This window comes from Aquarana catesbeiana, linkage group LG07, assembly GCF_042186555.1.
Source record: "Aquarana catesbeiana isolate 2022-GZ linkage group LG07, ASM4218655v1, whole genome shotgun sequence".
In the NCBI taxonomy this organism is placed as follows: Eukaryota; Metazoa; Chordata; class Amphibia; order Anura; family Ranidae; genus Aquarana; species Aquarana catesbeiana.
The window spans coordinates 287,917,752-287,937,296 of NC_133330.1; the positions used below are offsets into that span (position 1 = coordinate 287,917,752).

Here is a 19,545-nt window from a genome sequence, read left to right on the forward strand (position 1 = left end):
CTCCATAGATTATTTGGGGATTAAACTTATCTCCTCTTACTCCACCTTGTTCTTGGCCAACTACTACCCCCTGCTGCACTCCTTGACCTCTCTTCTCCACTCCTGGCAATTCCCCTCTCTGTTTTGGATAGGCCGCATCCAAGCTGTCAATATGACAATCCTGCCCAAAGTCCTGTATTTCTTTCGGATCTTGCCCATACACGTTCCCTCTTTTAAGTCTATTACAGAACAGAATCCTTCAGTTTATCTGGGCTCTTAGGTGCCCAGAGTCCCCAGATCTACGCTTTACACCCATAAATGAGTGTCTTGGGAGCTCCCAACATGGCCAGGTATTATTTGCCAGCTTGGGAGCTCCCAACATGGCCAGGTATTATTTGGCAGCTCAGATCTCTTAACTATCCATGTTACATACCACCTCTGGCATCCCATTTTGGGCGCTTTTGTAACTACTTGTGCCCCAATTTGTTTATAAACATTACTTTGACTTCCCCATACATTACGTCCCTTAACGCTAAGCCCCTTAATGTTTCACAGTATGAAGCTGTGGGATTCTGTTCGATATACCGGAAACTTGATATCCCCCTAGTTACCTCTTACCAATCACTAATAATTCCCTTTTTCTGCCGGGGTTGTCACAACCTTGTTCCTTCTCCTGGTGGGTCTCACATGGCTTTACTGGGGTGCATCACTTCTTAACTGCACGCTCTCTTCTGTCATAGGAGACCCTTTGGGAGACGTATGAGATCCCCAGGCAGGAGCACTTCCATTATTTGCAATTACACATTTGGATTATGTGTCTTCGTCGTACTTCTACCTTTCCTTTTTGCAAGACGTCTTTTGAGCATACTTGTCTATACTACCCAGGGTCTCCTGGTCTTATCCTGTCACTTTACGCCTCTCTTAATGGTAGATCATCTTTATCAACCCTCTCCTATGTGACACAATGGAGAGTATTGTATTGGATCAAGTATTGAGGGGAAGAACTGGAATAAGGCCTGGACAACAATAACAAAATATTCATTCAACACTGCCACCCTTGTTGCCACTTATAAAGTGCTCCAGCGGTGGTACTGGGTACCGGCTAGGCTTGCCCACACTTATCCTGGAAGCAGTGATGGATGTTTTCGAAATTGTGGTCAGCATGGGGATGTCTTACATATATGGTGGTCTTGCCCACGTTTGATCAGGTCCAGAGTTTTCGGCCTACTGCAGACGTTATTCCATCTGACAGTCTGAAAGGGTGCCCGGCTGGCTCTCTTACATTGCCCAGTACCGGGCCTCTTTGCACCCAAGCAGAAATTGGCCTCATACCTTTTTATTTCTGCCAAACGGACCATTGCCCAGGCCTGGAAGATCCCCGTTGTTACCTTCCATGGGGTCAAAACCAGAATGACCGCTCTGATGGTTAATGAGCAGATGTCCAGTATATTGAGGGATTCACATGCAAAATGTTTGAAAATCTGGGAACTGTAGATAAGTTATTCTTTCCTGTCCCTCCCCCCAGCTAGCTACGGTCGACTTTAAACCTTGTTTGCATAGGTCCCGTGTCCATGGTACTCGCCCTCTCTTGTAACTACTCTCCTCTTCTCTCTTCTCTCTCTCTTTTCTTCCCTTACCCTGTTTATTCCCTTTCTCTTTTTATTTCTGATACGTATGAAGGCTGTCAATATAGATTGCTGTCCTCCAGGGAATAGAGTATCATAGCCTGTGATAGCTCCCTAATTCCTAACTTGTTCCTCTATGGTCCTGGTAATAGTTTTCTGCTATGTTAATCATTACACGATCATACACGTTTTTTTTACATGCCTGTCCGATGTTGCCCCTGCGTGGGCAAACCATGGCTTGTTATGCTTCTTGAAACTTTAATAAAAATATTGAAGCAGAAAAATTAGGAACAATGGTCTGGCTATGACATGGCTAAGTTCCTTGAGAACTCTCAAGTGTAAGCTATCCGGTCCAGTGATTTATTTACATTAAGTTTTTTCTAATTAATATCAAACCCCTCCTTGATCCAGACGGTATATGTGCAGAAATGTGTCTGGACTGCTGCAATCACAGTACAAGCTGTGGAATGGTTTACTAATCAACAGCAACAAACTGCTCTCCACAGCAGACTGAGAGGATGAGCCCACAGTGCCTCTCACTTCTTGTCAGAAGAACTGAGCTCAAAGGACAGCTTGGCGTCTTGGACCAGTGGTAAAGCACCATTGGCCCAAGCTGTCCAATAAAAATGCTGCAGTGGAGGCACGCCTCTCACTGCAGTGTCATAGAAGAAAGCATGAAAAGACACATGCTCCCTTCCAGCCCAGCCCTCTTAACTACAAGGAAAAACATAGGTTTATGGATATAAGATTTACTCATAATCCCATGTTTTTCTCACACAGTTAAGAGGGAGAATGAGAATCTGCTGCTGCAGAAAAGGTATAAGCTAATGCTATATGTTATAAGATAATAATTTATTATTTATCTATTTACTGTGAAATTACTGGTTTAACCACTTGCTTACTGGGCACCCAAACCCCCTCCTGCCCAGACCAATTTTCAGCTTTTAGCGCTGTCACTCTTTGAATGACAATTGCACGGGCATACAACACTGTACCCAAATGAAATTTTTGTCACTTTTTCCCCACAAATAGAGCTTTCTTTTGATGGTATTTGATCACCTCTGGGTTTTGTATTTTTTTTTTTAATTAAAAAAGACAGAATTAAAAAAAATATATATATAACCATTTTATATTTTGTTAATATATTTTGCAAACAGGTAATTTTTCTCCTTCATTGATGTACGCTGATGAGGCTACACTGATTGGCACTAATAGGCTGCATTGATGGGCACTGATAAGGCGACACTGATGGGCACCGATAAGGCGACACTGATGGGCACTAATAGGCAGCACTGCTGGGCACTAATAGGCGGCACTGGTGGGCACTAATAGGTGGCACTGGTGGGCACTGATGGGTGGCACTGATGGGAGGCACTGATGGGCACTGATAGGTGGCACCAAAGGGCACTAATAGGTGGCACTGAGAGCTGGCACTGATGGGCATTGATGGGTGGCAGTGATGGGCACTGATCGTGGCAGTGATGGGCACTGATCGGCACTGGTAGACGACACTGATAGGTGGCACTGATGAGGCACTAGCGGTGGGCATTGATAGGTGGCACTGATGTACTTGTGGGCACTGACTGGTGGGCACTGATTGGTGAGCACTGTTTGGTGGGCACTGTGGGCACATATGAGGCGGCTTCGCCTCTCCCTGCTCGGGACCGATGTCCCTTCAACAGGAGCCGGTGATCGACTTTTTTTTCTCCTCACGCTGTCAGCGTGAGAAGAAAAAAGAAAAACGATTACCGATCCTCTGTTTACATCACGTGATCAGCTGTCATTGGCTGACAGCAGATCACGTGGTAAAGGGTCGGGATCGACCCCTTACTCGGATCTGTGATCACCCGAGTCTCATAGACTCGGGTTATCACAGCGTGCGCCGCACGCCTCCTGCAGGGGGGGGGGGGCGCGCTCAGCTTGCAAAGGGGAGGACGTCTATTGATGCCCTCCCGGCAAAGCAGATAAAAAAAAATATATAATATATAGTAAATTACCTTAAAAATAATATATTATAATTATTTGTATATTACTTACTTATGGTAATTATGGTAATTAACCCCTTGCCTCCCAGGCCAATTCTGACACTTCTCTCCTACATGTAAAAATCATCATTTTTTTTGCTAGAAAATTACTCAGAACCCTGAAACATTACATATATATATATATATATATATATATATATATATATATATATATAAGTATTCAGACCCCCTTAAATTTTTCACTCTTTGTTATATTTCAGCCATTTGCTAAAATCATTTAAGTTCATTTTTTTTTCTCATTCACTTACACACAGTACCCCATATTGACAGAAAAAACACAGAATTGTTGACATTTTTGCAGATTTATTTAACTCTCATTTAACTCAGGTGTTGTCCATTTCATCTAATCATCTTTGAGATGGTTCTACACCTTCATTTGAGTCCAGCTGTATTTGATTATACTGACTGGACTGGATTAGGAAAGCCACACACCTGTCTATATAAGACCTTACAGCTCACAGTGCATGTCAGAGCAAATGAGAATCATGAGGTCAAAGGAACTGCCTGAAGAGCTCTGAGACAGAATTGTGGCAAGGCACAGATCTGGCCAAGGTTACAAAAAAATTTCTGCTGCACTTAAGGTTCCTAAGAGCACAGTGGCCTCCATAATCCTTAAATGGAAGATGTTTGGGACAACCAGAACCTTTCCTAGAGCTGGCCGTCTGGTCAAACTGAGCTATCGGGGGAGAAGAGCCTTGGTAAAAGAGGTAAAGAAGAACCCAAAGATCACTGTGGCTGAACTCCAGAGATGCAGTCGGGAGATGGGAAAAAGTTGTAGAAAGTCAACCATCACTGCAGCCCTCCACCAGTCGTTGCTTTATGGCAGAGTGACCCGACGGAAGCCTCTCCTCAGTGCAAGACACATGAAAGCCCGCATGGAGTTTGCTAAGAAACACCTGAAGGACTCCAAGATGGTGAGAAATAAGATTCTTTGGTCTGATGAGACCAAGATAGAACTTTTTGGCCTTAATTCTAATCGGTATGTGTGGAGAAAACCAGGCACTGCTCATCACCTGTCCAATACAGTCCCAACAGTGAAGCATGGTGGTTCAGCTGCAGGGACAGGACGACTGGTTGTAATCGAGGGAAAGATGAATGCAGCCAAGTACAGGGATATCCTGGACGAAAACCTTCTCCAGAGTGCTCAGGACTTCAGACTGGGCCGAAGGTTTACCTTCCAACAAGACAATGACCCTAAGCACACAGCTAAAATAATGAAGGAGTGGCTTCACAACAACTCCGTGACTGTTCTTGAATGGCCCAGCCAGAGCCCTGACTTAAACCCAATTTAGCATCTCTGGAGAGACCTAAAAATGGCTGTCCACCAACATTTACCATCCAACCTGACAGAACTGGAGAAGATCTGCAAGGAGGAATGGCAGAGGTTCCCCAAATCCAAGTGTGAAAAACTTGTTGCATCTTTCCCAAAAAGACTCATGGCTGTATTAGATCAAAAGGGTGCTTCTACTATATACTGAGCAAAGGGTCTGAATACTTAGGACCATGTGATATTTCAATTTTTCTTTTTTAATAAATCTGCAAAAATGTCAACAATTCTGTGTTTTTCTGTCAATATGGGGTGCTGTGTGTACATTAATGAGGAAAAAAATGAACTTAAATGATTTTAGCAAATGGCTGCAATATAACAAAGAGTGAAAAATTTAAGGGAGTCTGAATACTTTCCATCGCCACTGTATATATATATATATATATATTTTTTTTTTTAGCAGACAGACACACTAGGGAATAAAATGGCGGTCATTGCAAATTTTTATATTTCACAGTATTTGCACAGCAATATTTCAAATGTGTTTTTTTTGGAAAAAAAGTGTTTCATGAATAAAAAAAACAAAAAAACCCACTAACGATAGCCCAATTTTTTTGTATAATGTGAAAGTGACAACCACCGGAACAGTGCGCCTCTATTCCTGGTTGTAAGCCTTTATTTTCCATTTGCGGAACGTGGGTCCTATGGAATGTATTGAAGTCTGGTATACTGGTGGATGAGAGGATCTTGATGGACGTTTGAAGTTGCTGCCTGTGACTGACCGCTCACTCCTGTCTGTGCCTATTAGACCTCTGTTATAGGGGTCCTACAGTTCCGGTAAGCGGCCATTCGGCCTCCCCTTTTTTTCATTCTTTGACCATCTTGTGGGACCATATGCAGAAAAGGATATATTGGGGCTCTTCATCGAAATAACCCATTTCCATATGAACTGTACCAAATGCACTATGGACTTTTTTGTGTTTTTGCTAACACTGAAGTTCCCCTATTTGTTTCAGCACAGTTTTGTTTATGTTAATATGTGTATGCGGATAGAGGTTATTTGAGATTCATCTGGACATTCACAATATTTTAAATATTTTTTTATTTCACTTGTCACAATTTGATCATCAGGGTGCACTTATTCCTTTCTCTTTTTGTGTCTTTTGTACACATTAGTCTTTTTGAGGGTTGCACATCTATTACTTATTTTATTTTATAATGATAAAACTGAATATTCTGGTTTTCTTTTAGATTGCAGCACCATTCTATATATATTTTCTATACATTTATTGCATATTTATTGCGTTTTTCATATATTAATTTTTTGCACTTATTGGGGTAGCGCGGATTGTCACATTATACATCAACTTTTTATGTTTCACAGTATTTGCACAGCAATATTTCAAATGCGTTTTTTTTGGGGAAAAAAAGTGTTTACAATGCGTACAGTGTGTACAATTGCACGCCACACTTTTCACATATTTATTTGTAAAAAATTTTGAAACCCATTTATCATTTTCCTTCCACTTCACAATTATGTGCCACTTTGTGTTGGTCTATCGAATAAAATCCCAATAAAATACATTTACGTTTTTGCCAGGGCCGTCTTTAAGGCAGGGCAAAAGGGGCAGCTGCCCTGGGCCCTGTAATTGCTGTGGGGCCCAAAGCAGCTGCCTTATACTTGCCAACTATCCTGGTTTAAATTCCCTTGTCCCTCAAGGTTTTAGTCCCATGCTGGGTCCTGATATCTCAGTGTGAAGTGCTGCTACTAATGCTGCCCAGCTCTGCCCTATTGTTGTGTACAGATGACTCACCTGCAGACCCTGTGTTTACATGTAAATTACCAGCATTCATATGTAAACAGCGGCAGCATTCATATGTAAATAGCGGCGGCCGGCAGCATTGATATGTATATCATGCCCCGCTGAGGTCATATCCACAGTAACCTCTAACAACCAATTAACAAGCAGAAATCATGTGCTGTAACCTCTAGCAACTAATCAGTGAGCCGTAATGTGTGCTGTAACCTCTAGCAACCAGTCAGTGAGTGGTAATGAAACACTGTAACCTCTAGCAACCAATCGCAAGAGCTGCCTGATTTGATCCAGTAAACTGATTTTGAGTCTAGCTGCTATTTATTGTATGTCTCAGAGGAGGTGGACAGCGAAACTGCATGGGGGGGCCAAAAAAGGTTTTGCCCAGGGTCCAATCAATATTAAAGATGGCCCTGGTTTTTGCTCTGTGGCTTACGCGTGTGTTTGCAAATGCGTGCGGACTAAACCCCTGTTTTTAACGCATACTGTTAGACAGGTTAATTCGGTTGTCTGCAAGCTGGTTTGTAAGTAGGCTTGGGTTTTTTCCTGGGCATTCCCTAGGCTTTGTTGTTGCCTGTTTTAGTCTTCCAATGCTGCTTACTGCAATAGCCAGTTATAGATGAGGGTGGTGGCAAGTTTTTTGTTATCACGTTGGTGTTTGTATTGGTCCAGCAATGCACCAACACCTTTGCAGCCATTGTGCTATTTGCTGGGTGTTTGGTGTGCTCCTGTACCTCTAAGAAGGGGTGGGCTCACCTTCAGCCACCTGCCCTCATTTATCCATCAGAATGCATGTGCCTCCACTGTAGGGACACTCATATTTTAGTGTTAGGGACCACAGATACCAGGGTGCCGTGACGAGGCTCTGTGGCTTACGCATGCGTTTGCAAATGCGTGTGGACTTACGCATACAGGTTAATTCGGTTGTCTGCAAGCTGGTTGGTAAGTAGGCTTGGGGTTTTTCCTGGATATTCCCCAGGCTTTGTTGTTACTTGGTTGTAACATGACAAAATGTGGAAAATTTCAAGGGATATGAATAATTTTTCAAGGCACTGTATGTGCAGCTTCAGTTCATGGAAGAGCAGTATGTAAAGCAAGCTTTTACAAAGTATTTGCAAAACACTCAACAATCTTTAAGCTTTTAAAGCACTGTTTAGTTACAGCTAGAGATGTTAAACACTAATCTTAATGGAAGAGCTTGCGTTTACATTAAATGCCAGTGTTGTTGGGCTTTTGTTTGCATCAGAATGGCTGCTCACCCCATACAAGCCTACAGGAATACAAAAGCAGCTGAAGCAGGTCAACTGCAAGTCATATGCATCTGCAATGAATTCTGAATGATCTCAGAAGTATCTGAAACAAATGTTAAAGGATGCTGCACTTGTCCATCGAAGCCTGTTGACACAGGTCCTAGTCCCTAGATAAGCTGCTAGCCAGGCTTTCAGTAAGCTTCAGCACTACCTGAGATTTGTTGACAGCCTGTTGAAGCCTTGTTTGAAGTGACAGCCAGCACTACAATTATAATCATACTTGCCAACAGTCCCGATTTTCCCGGGACAATCCCGATTTTCGACCCTCATCCCGAATAAAATCCCGGGATTTTGCTTTTGTCCTGGGAAATCGTGACTGTTTTTGGCAAAAAACGGCAGTGGGCTACACAAAGATGGCCGCTGCTGCGAGGACTGTTTCCCTGTGTGTTCAGTGGAGAGGGGAGGGGCAGCCAATCGGTTCCTCTCTTCAGTGTACAAGTAGACAATTTGCTTGTACACTGAAGCCATTTGGTTGCACATATCGGAGACCCCTCCCCTCTCCACTGAACACAAGAAAGAGATCAGCCACCGCCAACCCTCTGTCACCATGTGTCCGACGAGCGGGGACACTGATGTAAGGACTGGGCTCTGCTGGGGACACTGATGTAAGGACTGGGCTCCGCTGGGAACACTGATGTAAGGACCGGGCTCTGCTGGGGACACTGATGTAAGGACTGGGCTTTTCTGGGGACACTGATGTAAGGACTGAGCTTTGCTGGGAACACTGATGTAAGGACTGAGCTCTGCAGGGGACACTGATGTAAGGACTGGGGCTCCGCTGGGGACACTGATGTAAGGACTGGGCTCTGCTGGGGTCCCTGATGTAAGGAGGGGCTCTGCTGGGGGCACCTGAAGTAAGGACGGACTCTACTGGGGGGCACCTGATGTAAGGAGGGACTGCTGGGGGCACCTTATGCAAGAAGGGACTCTTCTGGGGGCAGCTGATGTGAGGAGGGGCTCTGCTGGGGACACCTAATGTAAGGAGGGGCTCTGCTGGGGGCACCTTATGTAAGAAGGGACCCTGCTGGAGGCACCTGATGTAAGGAGGGGCTCTGCTGGGGGCACCTTATGCAAGAAGGGACTCTGCTGGGGCACCTGATGTAAGGAGGGACTCTGCTGGGGCACCTTATGTAAGGAGGGATTCTGCTGGGGGCACCTGATGTAAGGAGGGACTCTGCTGGGGGCACCTGATGTAAGGAGGGACTCTGCTGGGGGCACCTGATGTAAGGAGGGACTCTGCTGGGGGCACCTGATGTAAGGAGGGACTCTGCTGGGGGCACCTGATGTAAGGAGGGACTCTGCTGGGGGCACCTGATGTAAGGAGGGACTCTGCTGGGGGCACATAATGTAAGGACGGAAAGAAGCAAAAAATGGCTGCACATCCAGAACTTTCGGAATGGCTCCGAACCGTTCCGAGTGTCACCAGTGCCCCCGCACCTCTGGCCAAATGTGGTACCGCACTACACATTAGCTTGAATTCTGCTCGTTTTGCGAGACAACAGTCGCAAACCGAGTCAGAATTAAAAAAAAAAGTTGCTCGTCTTTCGAAATGCTCGTTAACTGCGTTACTCATTAACCAGGGTTCCACTGTAAAGGCTAAGATGGCAGCTTCTTTGGCTGAAAACTTTAAGTGAAAGTGGGGAAAAAAAAAAACCTCCTAAAGTAACTAACTGAGATAGTGATCTACATTTGGGAAAATGTGCTGGGCACAAAAGGAACCCGTTTAGTATGTCTGGGAATCCATTTAAATAGCACGCCTGGGTTTCGGACCTACCTTTCTTTCCTTATTAAAAACTTTATATAGTTCCCCATTGGCTAAGATTTCCATTAGAGGTAACAAATCAGAATTTAGATTAGACGCGGCATGAGACAGGGTTGCCCACTCTCTCCTTTACTTTTTGCATCAGCAATTGAACTCCTAGCTGTGGCAAGAAACACAGGCTTTGTTTTTCACTATACTAGGGGCCAGTATGTTTTTGATGCGTTCCAGTGGGTTTCGGTTTGCTTTTGATGCATTTTACTGCATTCCAGTACAGTCAGTGCAGGAAAAATGCAGTGTGTTCTACTTTTTTTCTGGAATTGAAAAGCCCTGGAACTGACTGCACTGGTGTAAACTATGCCATTGGAAACCATATAACCTACTTTCCATGCGTTCTTGATGCAGGACAAAAATGCACTGGACTGCATGTGGTGTGAACTGGCCCTATGTTTGGTTACCCCCTGCAATGGTACAGGCGCTTCCATACTTAGGGGTTTAATTAACCTCTTCTATTGAGACTCTTTATATGGCAAATTATCCCCCATTGTTTAAAAAAACTTAGGGAGGACCTTCGTTGTTGGGCGTATTATTTCCCATCGTGGTTTGGCAGAATCAACTCCGTCATGATGATGATGTTCTTACCCACGATACTTTACTACTTTAGATCTGTACCGGTGGTGATCCAGAGGGGGGATTTACAGCGTCTACAAGCTGAAGTTCTTTGATTCGTATGGGGTAATAGAAGACCTCGGATGCAGAAACAGACATTATGAACCAAGAGGTGGGCTTGGTCTTCCCAATCTACAGGCTTATTTTCAAGCAGCTCAAATTGCCCAACTAGCCTACACTACTGTTGTAACGCAACCCCATCGCACTCTGCTTGAGTGCTTCCATCATACACTGCTTCCTCCAGTCTGGACCTTCAGATATCCAATATTACAGCCACATATTGCAACCAAGAACCAGGCGAGACTAGCTCAGTTACAAAACTGGAACACTTTATTTGAAACTCAGAGACACATACTTTTATATCCCCCAGGAAGACATTCCACCTCCTGATCATATTACCTTAACAATACAAACTGTATCCAGAAACATTAACTAGTCATTTAACCAGCCTAGGTGACTCAATGCCCACCCAGACAATATGTGACCCAATTTACAACTAACAATGGGACAGACATGGTTAGCAGAAAACACATACCACCATAATAAACAGACAATAGCAGGAGACCCCCAGCAACAGACTGTCCAGCATTGAGCTCACAACTTACAATACACATTATTACAAAGGTAAACACATCCCCAAATGTAGTTTGCTAGGAGACAATAGGTGTGTTAATTAGCAATGAACCCATATCTAAGCAATGCTTTGATCAATCAGCAATTGTAGATGGCATGGCAACGGTCTACTACAGGTTATGAGGCAAAGCTCATAAAATGTCCCATTTGAAGTATCCCAAACCACATTCTCAGTGTCCATTAAGTAGTTGTCCATCACTTTCTCAATCACTCTGTGCCCCCAATAGACACAGGGTGACTAAGACATAAGAGGGGCCTGGGGAGTTGAAACAAGGATTTCACAACCTCTCCAAGGGATTCTGGGTTCCCCGGGCACCATGCCCACAATGACTCCAGTCACAACTGTTAAAGGCCCTACTCCCCTTTGGGTCTCTATTGAGGCACTCTCTTGCCATCCCTTTACCATAAGATCATTAATGTGGCTACCTAGCCGTCTACGCCCTCCTGTATTATGTCCCCCTTTATAACATTCATTAGCGGTCTGGGATAGAGCACATCACCTCAAATCCTTATCGTCCCGTTACACACCGTTACCTCCTATCTTTTCCCCTTACACTTATGACTTTTGAGTTATCTTGCCAGACAAGGGGTCTTCTGAGGGGACGTATATCCGTGGTGTATACCTCCCTCACTAAGACGAATTGAAAACTTTCCTTTATGAACCAATGGGAAAAGGACCTGAATCTTACATTTGATCTGACTAGGTGGCAGGACATTGCTTACCCTTTGTCTGAAGTCTCCATAAGTATGACTCTAATTGAAGGTAATTATAAAACACTCCTGCACTGGTACCTGGTTCTTACCCGGGTAGCTAAAATGCATCCTTCCACATCGCCAAACTGTTTTTGACATTGTGGTCAGTTGGGAATGAAGCATCATATCTGGTGGCAATGCCCCCTTGTGATTAGGTTCTGGATTTGGATAATTAATCTTATAAATTCGGTGATGTGGGGTGAACATTCGCAGATCCCCAGAGGCAGCCCTTTTTCATAAACTACCTGATGAAGTGCTCAGGAAATCAGTGACGTTGATCACATACATACTGTTAGCGGCAAGGGTCACTATTACTAGGCATTGGAAGCAGTCAGTTATTCACCTTGATTACGTCAAGAGTAAACTCATTTGGATTATGGTCATATACCTCATACCAACTCTAAAAAGTTTGATATAATATGAGACCTGTGGATCCGTTATATCTCTGTTCCCCAATGAGCTCCGGGCTATCCTTTATTCTTCTCTTTTTCGATTTCTTTTTTACTTTTTTTTTTTTTCTTCCCCTTTTCCTCCATTGTTTACATTTAACATATATATTAGGTTCTCTTTAGGGTCTTATACAGTTATGTTCTCGATGATTTTCTCAGGGATAGTTGCATTCCTGGCTACTGATGAAAATGTTCAAATCTCTGATCCCTCGTAGATCAGGTTTATGTTTTTTTGTTTCCTGACAATGACGATAGTACAACTCATTTCTGAATGCTTACCTGAGAACATTCCATGACTACTGTATGCTTTTTTCTTCTGATGCTGGATTTTTTTCATTTTGTCCATTCATGCATTTACTTGTGTCTTTGATATGATGACAACCCGAGAACTGTCATTACCAGATCTTTTCAATAAAAATAGTGAAATATAAATAGCAGATCTGGATGAAGTTTTAAGGGCTTTTAAACAAAATTAGTTAGCTCAATAATGGTGAGATTGAATGCCCTCGCTAAATAATTTTGGGAAATTCTACCAGGGTATAGAAAGCTTAGGGCCCCGCTGCACTAATGGGCAAAACAGAACCCAATTATAGTTATAGGGTTACTAACACACAGAAACACGGGTTTTTACATCACAACCTATGATTTATTTTTATTTTATTCAAATTATATGTTCTCATTTATGTATACGGCAATGGAATGTAGAATGTAACAGTGACATTTAAAGCCACCTATTCCTATGGATTTTAATTTGTGTGACAGACAAGGCCTCAGTGTTGATTGTCACATGCACGGAGAGCTTAGTGGAAAAACTTGCAGAAACTCTTTGCCAAGTTATACTGTCCTGCTGAAGTTGAACTATTTTTTCCTGGTTCAGCGCTGAGGAAGAATAGTCATACACACTACCTAAAATTCAAATTTGGAGACATGTATGTGACAGGTGTCAACCCCTTCATGACAGAGGGTGAAACAAATCCTAAGACCTGAACACAGTTTTTCAACTTTGATATAGGTTAGTAAAACTGTGCATATCACCACAACTACTTAGTGTATCCAGGTGAATTTACAGTTTTTTTTCAGGAACAATTGGGCTTTAATTTGGTGGTACATGGTAATGGATATCTCCTGGTTTTTTTTTTGGTTATCAAAGGAAAAGCTGGCACAAAATAGTAAAAACTATCATGCTGTATATTTCTTGCTATAAACCATAACCTACCACCAAACAACCCAAAATAAATTCTCCTGCTGATCGCAGTGATACCAAATATATGGGTATGTTGTTTGTTGTGTACCCGGTAGTAAGACCCAGAAACAATAGTGCACATTTTGCCTTTCTCATCCTACCTAAAAACACACTGACACAAACACTATTTAAAAAAAAGCTTTTTCAATCCTACCTAAAATACATGGACCCTGACCTTTGACTCTAACCTTGACCCTAAACCTGGCCCTCACCTAGATTAAACCCTGATCTAGCCATTTTTTAATTTTTTTTTTCTTTCTTTTTTTTTTTTTTTTTTTTTACACACACTTTTCTTACGTTTCTAATAGCAAGGAAATAAAGATAAAATGTAACTTTTCTCCAAGAGGAGAACAAAAAAAACAAAAAAAAAAAACAGAGGAGAGCTGTTCAGTGACTAATCACTGTAATAGTCAGAGGCTATTATAGCAATCAGGTGATCGGGGACTGGGCCTTCTAGCTCCCGATCGTCAGTACGAGACTCGAGAGCCCAATCCCTGTGCTGGGAGTGTGCTATGCAGAACGCTTCCAGCAAAACACAGGTATGCCTATAAGCTGCCCCACAGATAAAGACCCACTTGCAAGAGGCCTCATATATGTGCATGGTCGGCGGAAAGGGGTTAAAATTAACATTAATCTATAAAAATATTACTTGCCTCTGTTGCCAAGACTCAGGATCAGCAATTTTAAAGATGAACTCCAGGATAAGCAAATATTGTCTGAATACAAGAGGCGAGTATGTTCTTACTTGCTTGATGTATTTCTCCCAGATCTGGGCAGCAGGGCTGGGACAAGGCGTAGGCAGAAGGGGCGGCTGCCCTGGGCGTAATGATCTACCGTAGGGATTGGGGCACCTTCCTTCTGTTAGAAGGCTAACAGGAGTAGTGACAGCGACAGTGATTTTGGGAAGTGAGAGGAGATTGTTGGGCATAGGATCCCCTAAGCGTGCACATCATGAACCGGGGGGGGGGGGTGCAGTTTGGCATCTATGCCCTGGGCACTAGATGACCTTGTCCTGGGCAGTAGTCCAGTGTGAAACTTTAACCTCTGTGCAGAAGCTTCATGTAATCCTTATTACATGTCACTGCTGCTCTCTCCTTGTGCAGGGTGACTGGTCTTGTTTCCACTCTCTCGTGTGGTTTCCTGCCAGCAGCTTGTAGTGGGAGGATCTGCTGGGTACCCCCAACAGCTCTGCTCTCCTCACCGGTGATGTACAGCACAATAATGATGTCATTAATACATCTACAACATAACCGGGTTTGCAAAGGCATTTTGTGCACACAGAGGGGATTTATATCCTTTATGGCTATTAAAAAGAGGAACTGCAGTCTGCTCACATAATTTATAATAAAAACATCTTTGCCATTGTGAAGCTTCCCTCCAACTACTTTGCATATTATTTTATATATACTGTGATTCTGTACTTGCCAGATATGCTGCAGAAATCTCCCTCCACTGAGTCTGGCTGCAGCCATTTTAACTGTGGGCCTGTTCACTTCCTGGATTTACACAGAAGCGCACCTCCAGCTCTGCAGCTCTCATTGCCCCTCTTATGACTCCTCCCCTCGCCCTTCCTGGCAAACTCTCACGAGAGTGAGAGAGAGTGAGAGAGAGTGAGAGTGAGAGTGAGAGTGAGAGAGAGAGAGAGAGAGAGAGAGAGAGAGAGCTGTGCATGATGTCATAAGCCTAGGCTTTTTACCAAACAAGAAATAGGACGTGGGCTGTATAAGCTAATTACTGGCAGAAAAAAAAAATGTTTTACTATCCAAAGTTAAAGGGGTTGTAAACCCTTGTGTTTTTTTCACCTTAATGCATCCTATGCATTAAGGTGAAAATACACCTGGCAGTAACCGGCCCCCCAGCCCCCCCCCCCCCTTTTTACTTACCTGAGCCCCGGAACTTCACCCAGCGGGGACGCGCTGTCCCTCTGCCCAGGGTTTTTGGCTCTTGATTGGATAGATTGATAGCAGCACAGCCATTGGCTGTCAATCAAATACAATGACGCGGGCGCCGGGGCTGAGTCATACATTCGGCGGCTATGGATGCCAAATGATGGACTCGGGAGCGCACCCTCAAGGTAACCCCCCCGCGAGAGCGCTTCTCCCAGGGGGTTATCTGATGTGGGGAGCAGCCGCGAGAGCCGCCGGGGGACCCCAGAAGACGAGGTTCGGGGCCACTCTGTGCAAAACAAACTGCACAATGGAGGTAAGTATGATATGTTTGTTTTTTTAATAATCAAAGCTGTACAATCACTTTAAAGCAACAAGGACAGAAGATTTAATAGATGGAAAGATGAAAAAAAATTAATGTAGTTCCGCTTTAAGGAATATATTTCAATAAAAGGTTTTCTACCCACAATTCATGGTTAAAGTCTTGCTGCGTTTTGTTTTGAGTGTATAACATGCAATGAGTCCTAAATACATAATACAAAAGCAAAATGTTTAGATGGTTACAGAATGAGTTTAATATTTTTCTGTATTAAACAATTTACACTGTACACACTGACAATATCTGTATCTCATGTAAAAGCACACTAACATCAAAGCCCTTCCACTCCTACCAAAAGAAAGTGCCGTCTGTGCAAAAGATATTAGAGTTTCAAGAATGAAGACCAAATCTTAGTTTATTATCAAATAATGCAGGAGCACATAGGAGCCGGTGATCACTGCTAAAATCAGCAATCGATCACTACACAAATGGCTCCCAATGGTTTGAGTTACACAAGTAGTGTGTAGTAGTGAATAATCACCAAAATTTTAAAAATATTAGATCATAACTGATTAAATAACTACTGTGTGTTACTTATGGGGAGCCATTCATGCTCTGTGTAGCAATCAATAGCTATTTTTTATGAATTAAGTAGATGTAAACCCTGACTGAATGACATTTACAATGCTAAAGCACTGCGTATCAGAAACCATTGCCATGTTTTTATTATTTTTTTTATTCCTTGTTGTATCTCGATGCTTCTGTTCTTTGGCAGGCTCTTCCTTTCTGCACAGATAGGCTGTATGTCAGTTGTCAGGAGGGTGGACCATGCCTGTGTAATGTACATTAGCATGGCCACCTGTAGTAGCCTTCAGAAGACTTGAACAGAGCGCTGTCACCTTGTAACAGGAAGTGTCTGAACACTGACCTTCATGGCAGGATTACTAGGAATTATTTTAATGAAAGATGCAAATTTTAAATATTGAAAATTACTTTGGAAAGTCATAAACACGATAAAGTTAATGAGATTTTAGTGACTGGATTTACAATTATTTTAATCACTAAGCTACTATATTATTAATATTTCTACTACAAGTATTTATATAGCTCTGACAATTTACACAGTGCTTTGCATACTATACATTCACATCATCTACATGCTCCTGCACAAAAGGTGACACACTTATGTTCTCTATCAACTACCCTTCCCATATTCCATCAAGGTAAAGAGATGGAAGCTGTCAGTACTTTATAAAGTTTATATATATTTCTGTACAGTTACAGTAATATAAAATCTGGTTCCTATGGTTCTGGTGTGTTGACATCTCCTGCAGAGTCCTTCGTGTTCTCAACCAGGAACCTCTCGCAGGCTTGGTACGTGCTGGCAAAATCAGAGGACAGTCCAGCAATGTTGGTTGTTACTTGTGAGACAAGGCCTGGTGTAAATTGGTTATAGTAAGACACCTGTTGAGTGAATTACATAAACAGTACTATTTATCATGGTCAATGTATTATACAATAAATTCTGAGATAACAGATATGGGAGATACTAAAAACTATGACTGATAACTCAATTATATTCTCACTTATTCCATAATGTCCTCATCAGTGAAGAACTGTTTTAAAAGTTTATGTGCTCTGGTATTGGATCTCATGTATAAAACTTTAAAGGGTATGTCCAGCCAAAAGCTTTTTTTTCTTTTGAATAGAGTAGGGGATGATTAGGACCTCTGACAGGTTTGTAATGCCATCCAGAGCTTTGTAAGAGAGAGTTACCTTCACTTCCTGTCCAGTTGACAATGTTTGACCAGGTAACAAGCGAGGGGAACACTCAAACATTAACACTCACTCTTTAGCAGAGTAGGGGATGACTACAACCCCTTTCAGGTTTTTATTGGTCTGTGTCCCCGTTGCAGATTTTCATTTACTTTCTATCTGTTGAATCCATCGTCGGCAAGACCTCTCTAACAAATCTCTCCAACAGAGCACTAGATAGCATTAAACATCAGCAAGGGATTCCAATTCTTCTCCACTCTATTCAAAAAGTAAAAAAAAAACAATTTTGGCTGATCTCCATTTAAAATATAACCATATGCAAAACATTTTTTTGTTTTGGATAGGATGGAAGGGGTTTTAACACCTGCCAGATTTTTTCTGATGTTTGTGACCCCTTTAGGGAGATTCAACATCTCTATTCGTCACAGAGAGTGAAAATTAAAGAAAAATCCCAAATTTTGGGTTGTCCCCAGAAAAGGAATAGAGGGGAAATCGTCCAACAGGGCACCAATTCTGGTGATCTGGTGACAACCAGGGATTTACCTCACTTTGCACGGATTTCCTCTCACTTCCTGTTTTGGCTATGGAACTGGAAGTGAAGGGCAATCTCCCCAATGGAACATAGATGGCAAAAAATGGACAGGGGTTAAAACCTTCTCGTGATCTATCCAAAATGAAAATAAAGTTTCGCCTTTAGTTCTACTTTAAATTCTTCTAACAAAACAATGTCTGAAGCATAAAAGCAACTAATCAGATCCTTCCTTTCACTCTCCCATACTATGCCAAAAGTAAAATTGAGAATTTGGTTGCTGTGGTATCAAAATCTGTTCTTCCATTTTGTATGAAGCGCAAAAAGAGATCCAAGATCTGTTTTTCCTTCAGGTAGTATATATCAAAGGCATAACAAGATATTTGATTTCAATGTCAGTTTCCAAACTGACTAAACCTCCACTTTCCATTGCCTCTGTTTCCCAAATGGAAGTAGAGAATAAAAGTCCTTTTCCCCATAACGGAAAGTATGTCACCCGCACACCAAGGATCACCAGAATAGGTCTAAAGCAGTGGTCTCCAAACTGCAGCCCTTTGCTTGCCTTTATCCATCCCTTGGGGCACTTTTCCTTCCACTGATGGAAAACAGTATTCCTCCCACTGACACCAACAATGGGGTGTAATTGCTGTTACTGACATCAACAACAAGGCACTATTCCTCCCACTGACAGAGATGATGGGACACTATTCCTCCCACTGACAAAAACTATAGGGCACCATTTTCTCCCTCTAATGCCAAAGATGCACGGTTTACTCCCATTATCTCCAAGACAATTTTTACTCCCAATGACCACAGTCCAGCCCCCCTTAAGTTTAAAGTACAGTAAACTGGCCCTTTGTTTAGAAAGTTTGGAGACCCCTAGTCCAAAGCTTTATTCAGCAATCACATCATAGTAACAGAAGCAACGTTTCAGAGCCTCACAGGACCCCTTCATCAGGCATGTGACATCCTGTGAAGGGGTGGAGAAGAAGGGATCCTGCGAGTCTCCGAAATGTTGCTTCTGTAACTATGATGTGATCATGAATAAAGGTTTGCACCTGCAGTGGAGATCCTTGGTGTGCTGGTGACATACTTTCCGCTTTGAATGTCTTCGGTTTTCAGTCGCAGCACCCACTTACACTCACAGCCTTTTTTCAGGAATGTAAACGTTGGGAATAGTGTGTTTGAATTCTGTTCCCCATAACTTCCCAAGCCCTATAATAACCCTCCTTCCCTCAACTACCCAACAATCCCCCTATTCCCTACACCTTCTAGCTAAAACACTCCTCCCATGCAATAGACGCGTTTCCAATAAAGCAGTAAACAATGCACAGTAAAGAATTTTGTCCTTCTAAATCCACTAACCTTAACTGCAACAAAAGCAACTACATATAAAGCGATATCACATCATCTATTTGTAATTGTATCACAAATATTTGATGCATGAAGGACAGTTCCAGAAGGATTGGTTGTGCACAGCCACAACCTC

At 42.7% G+C, this 19,545-nt stretch overlaps 1 protein-coding gene across 4 annotated transcripts in view; it reads right to left on the bottom strand.

The window, feature by feature from the left end:
- Positions 1–15,983: 15,983 nt before the first annotated feature.
- ACOT11 (acyl-CoA thioesterase 11) overlaps positions 15,984–19,545 on the bottom strand; it is an 87,231-nt gene continuing 83,669 nt past the window's right edge. For all 4 annotated transcript variants that reach the window (XM_073593464.1, XM_073593465.1, XM_073593463.1 and 1 more), the window contains one exon: positions 15,984–17,215. In XM_073593464.1, coding sequence (XP_073449565.1) covers positions 17,054–17,215 — 162 coding nt within the window. In that variant the 3' untranslated portion in view covers positions 15,984–17,053. The remainder of the gene's footprint in view (positions 17,216–19,545) is intronic.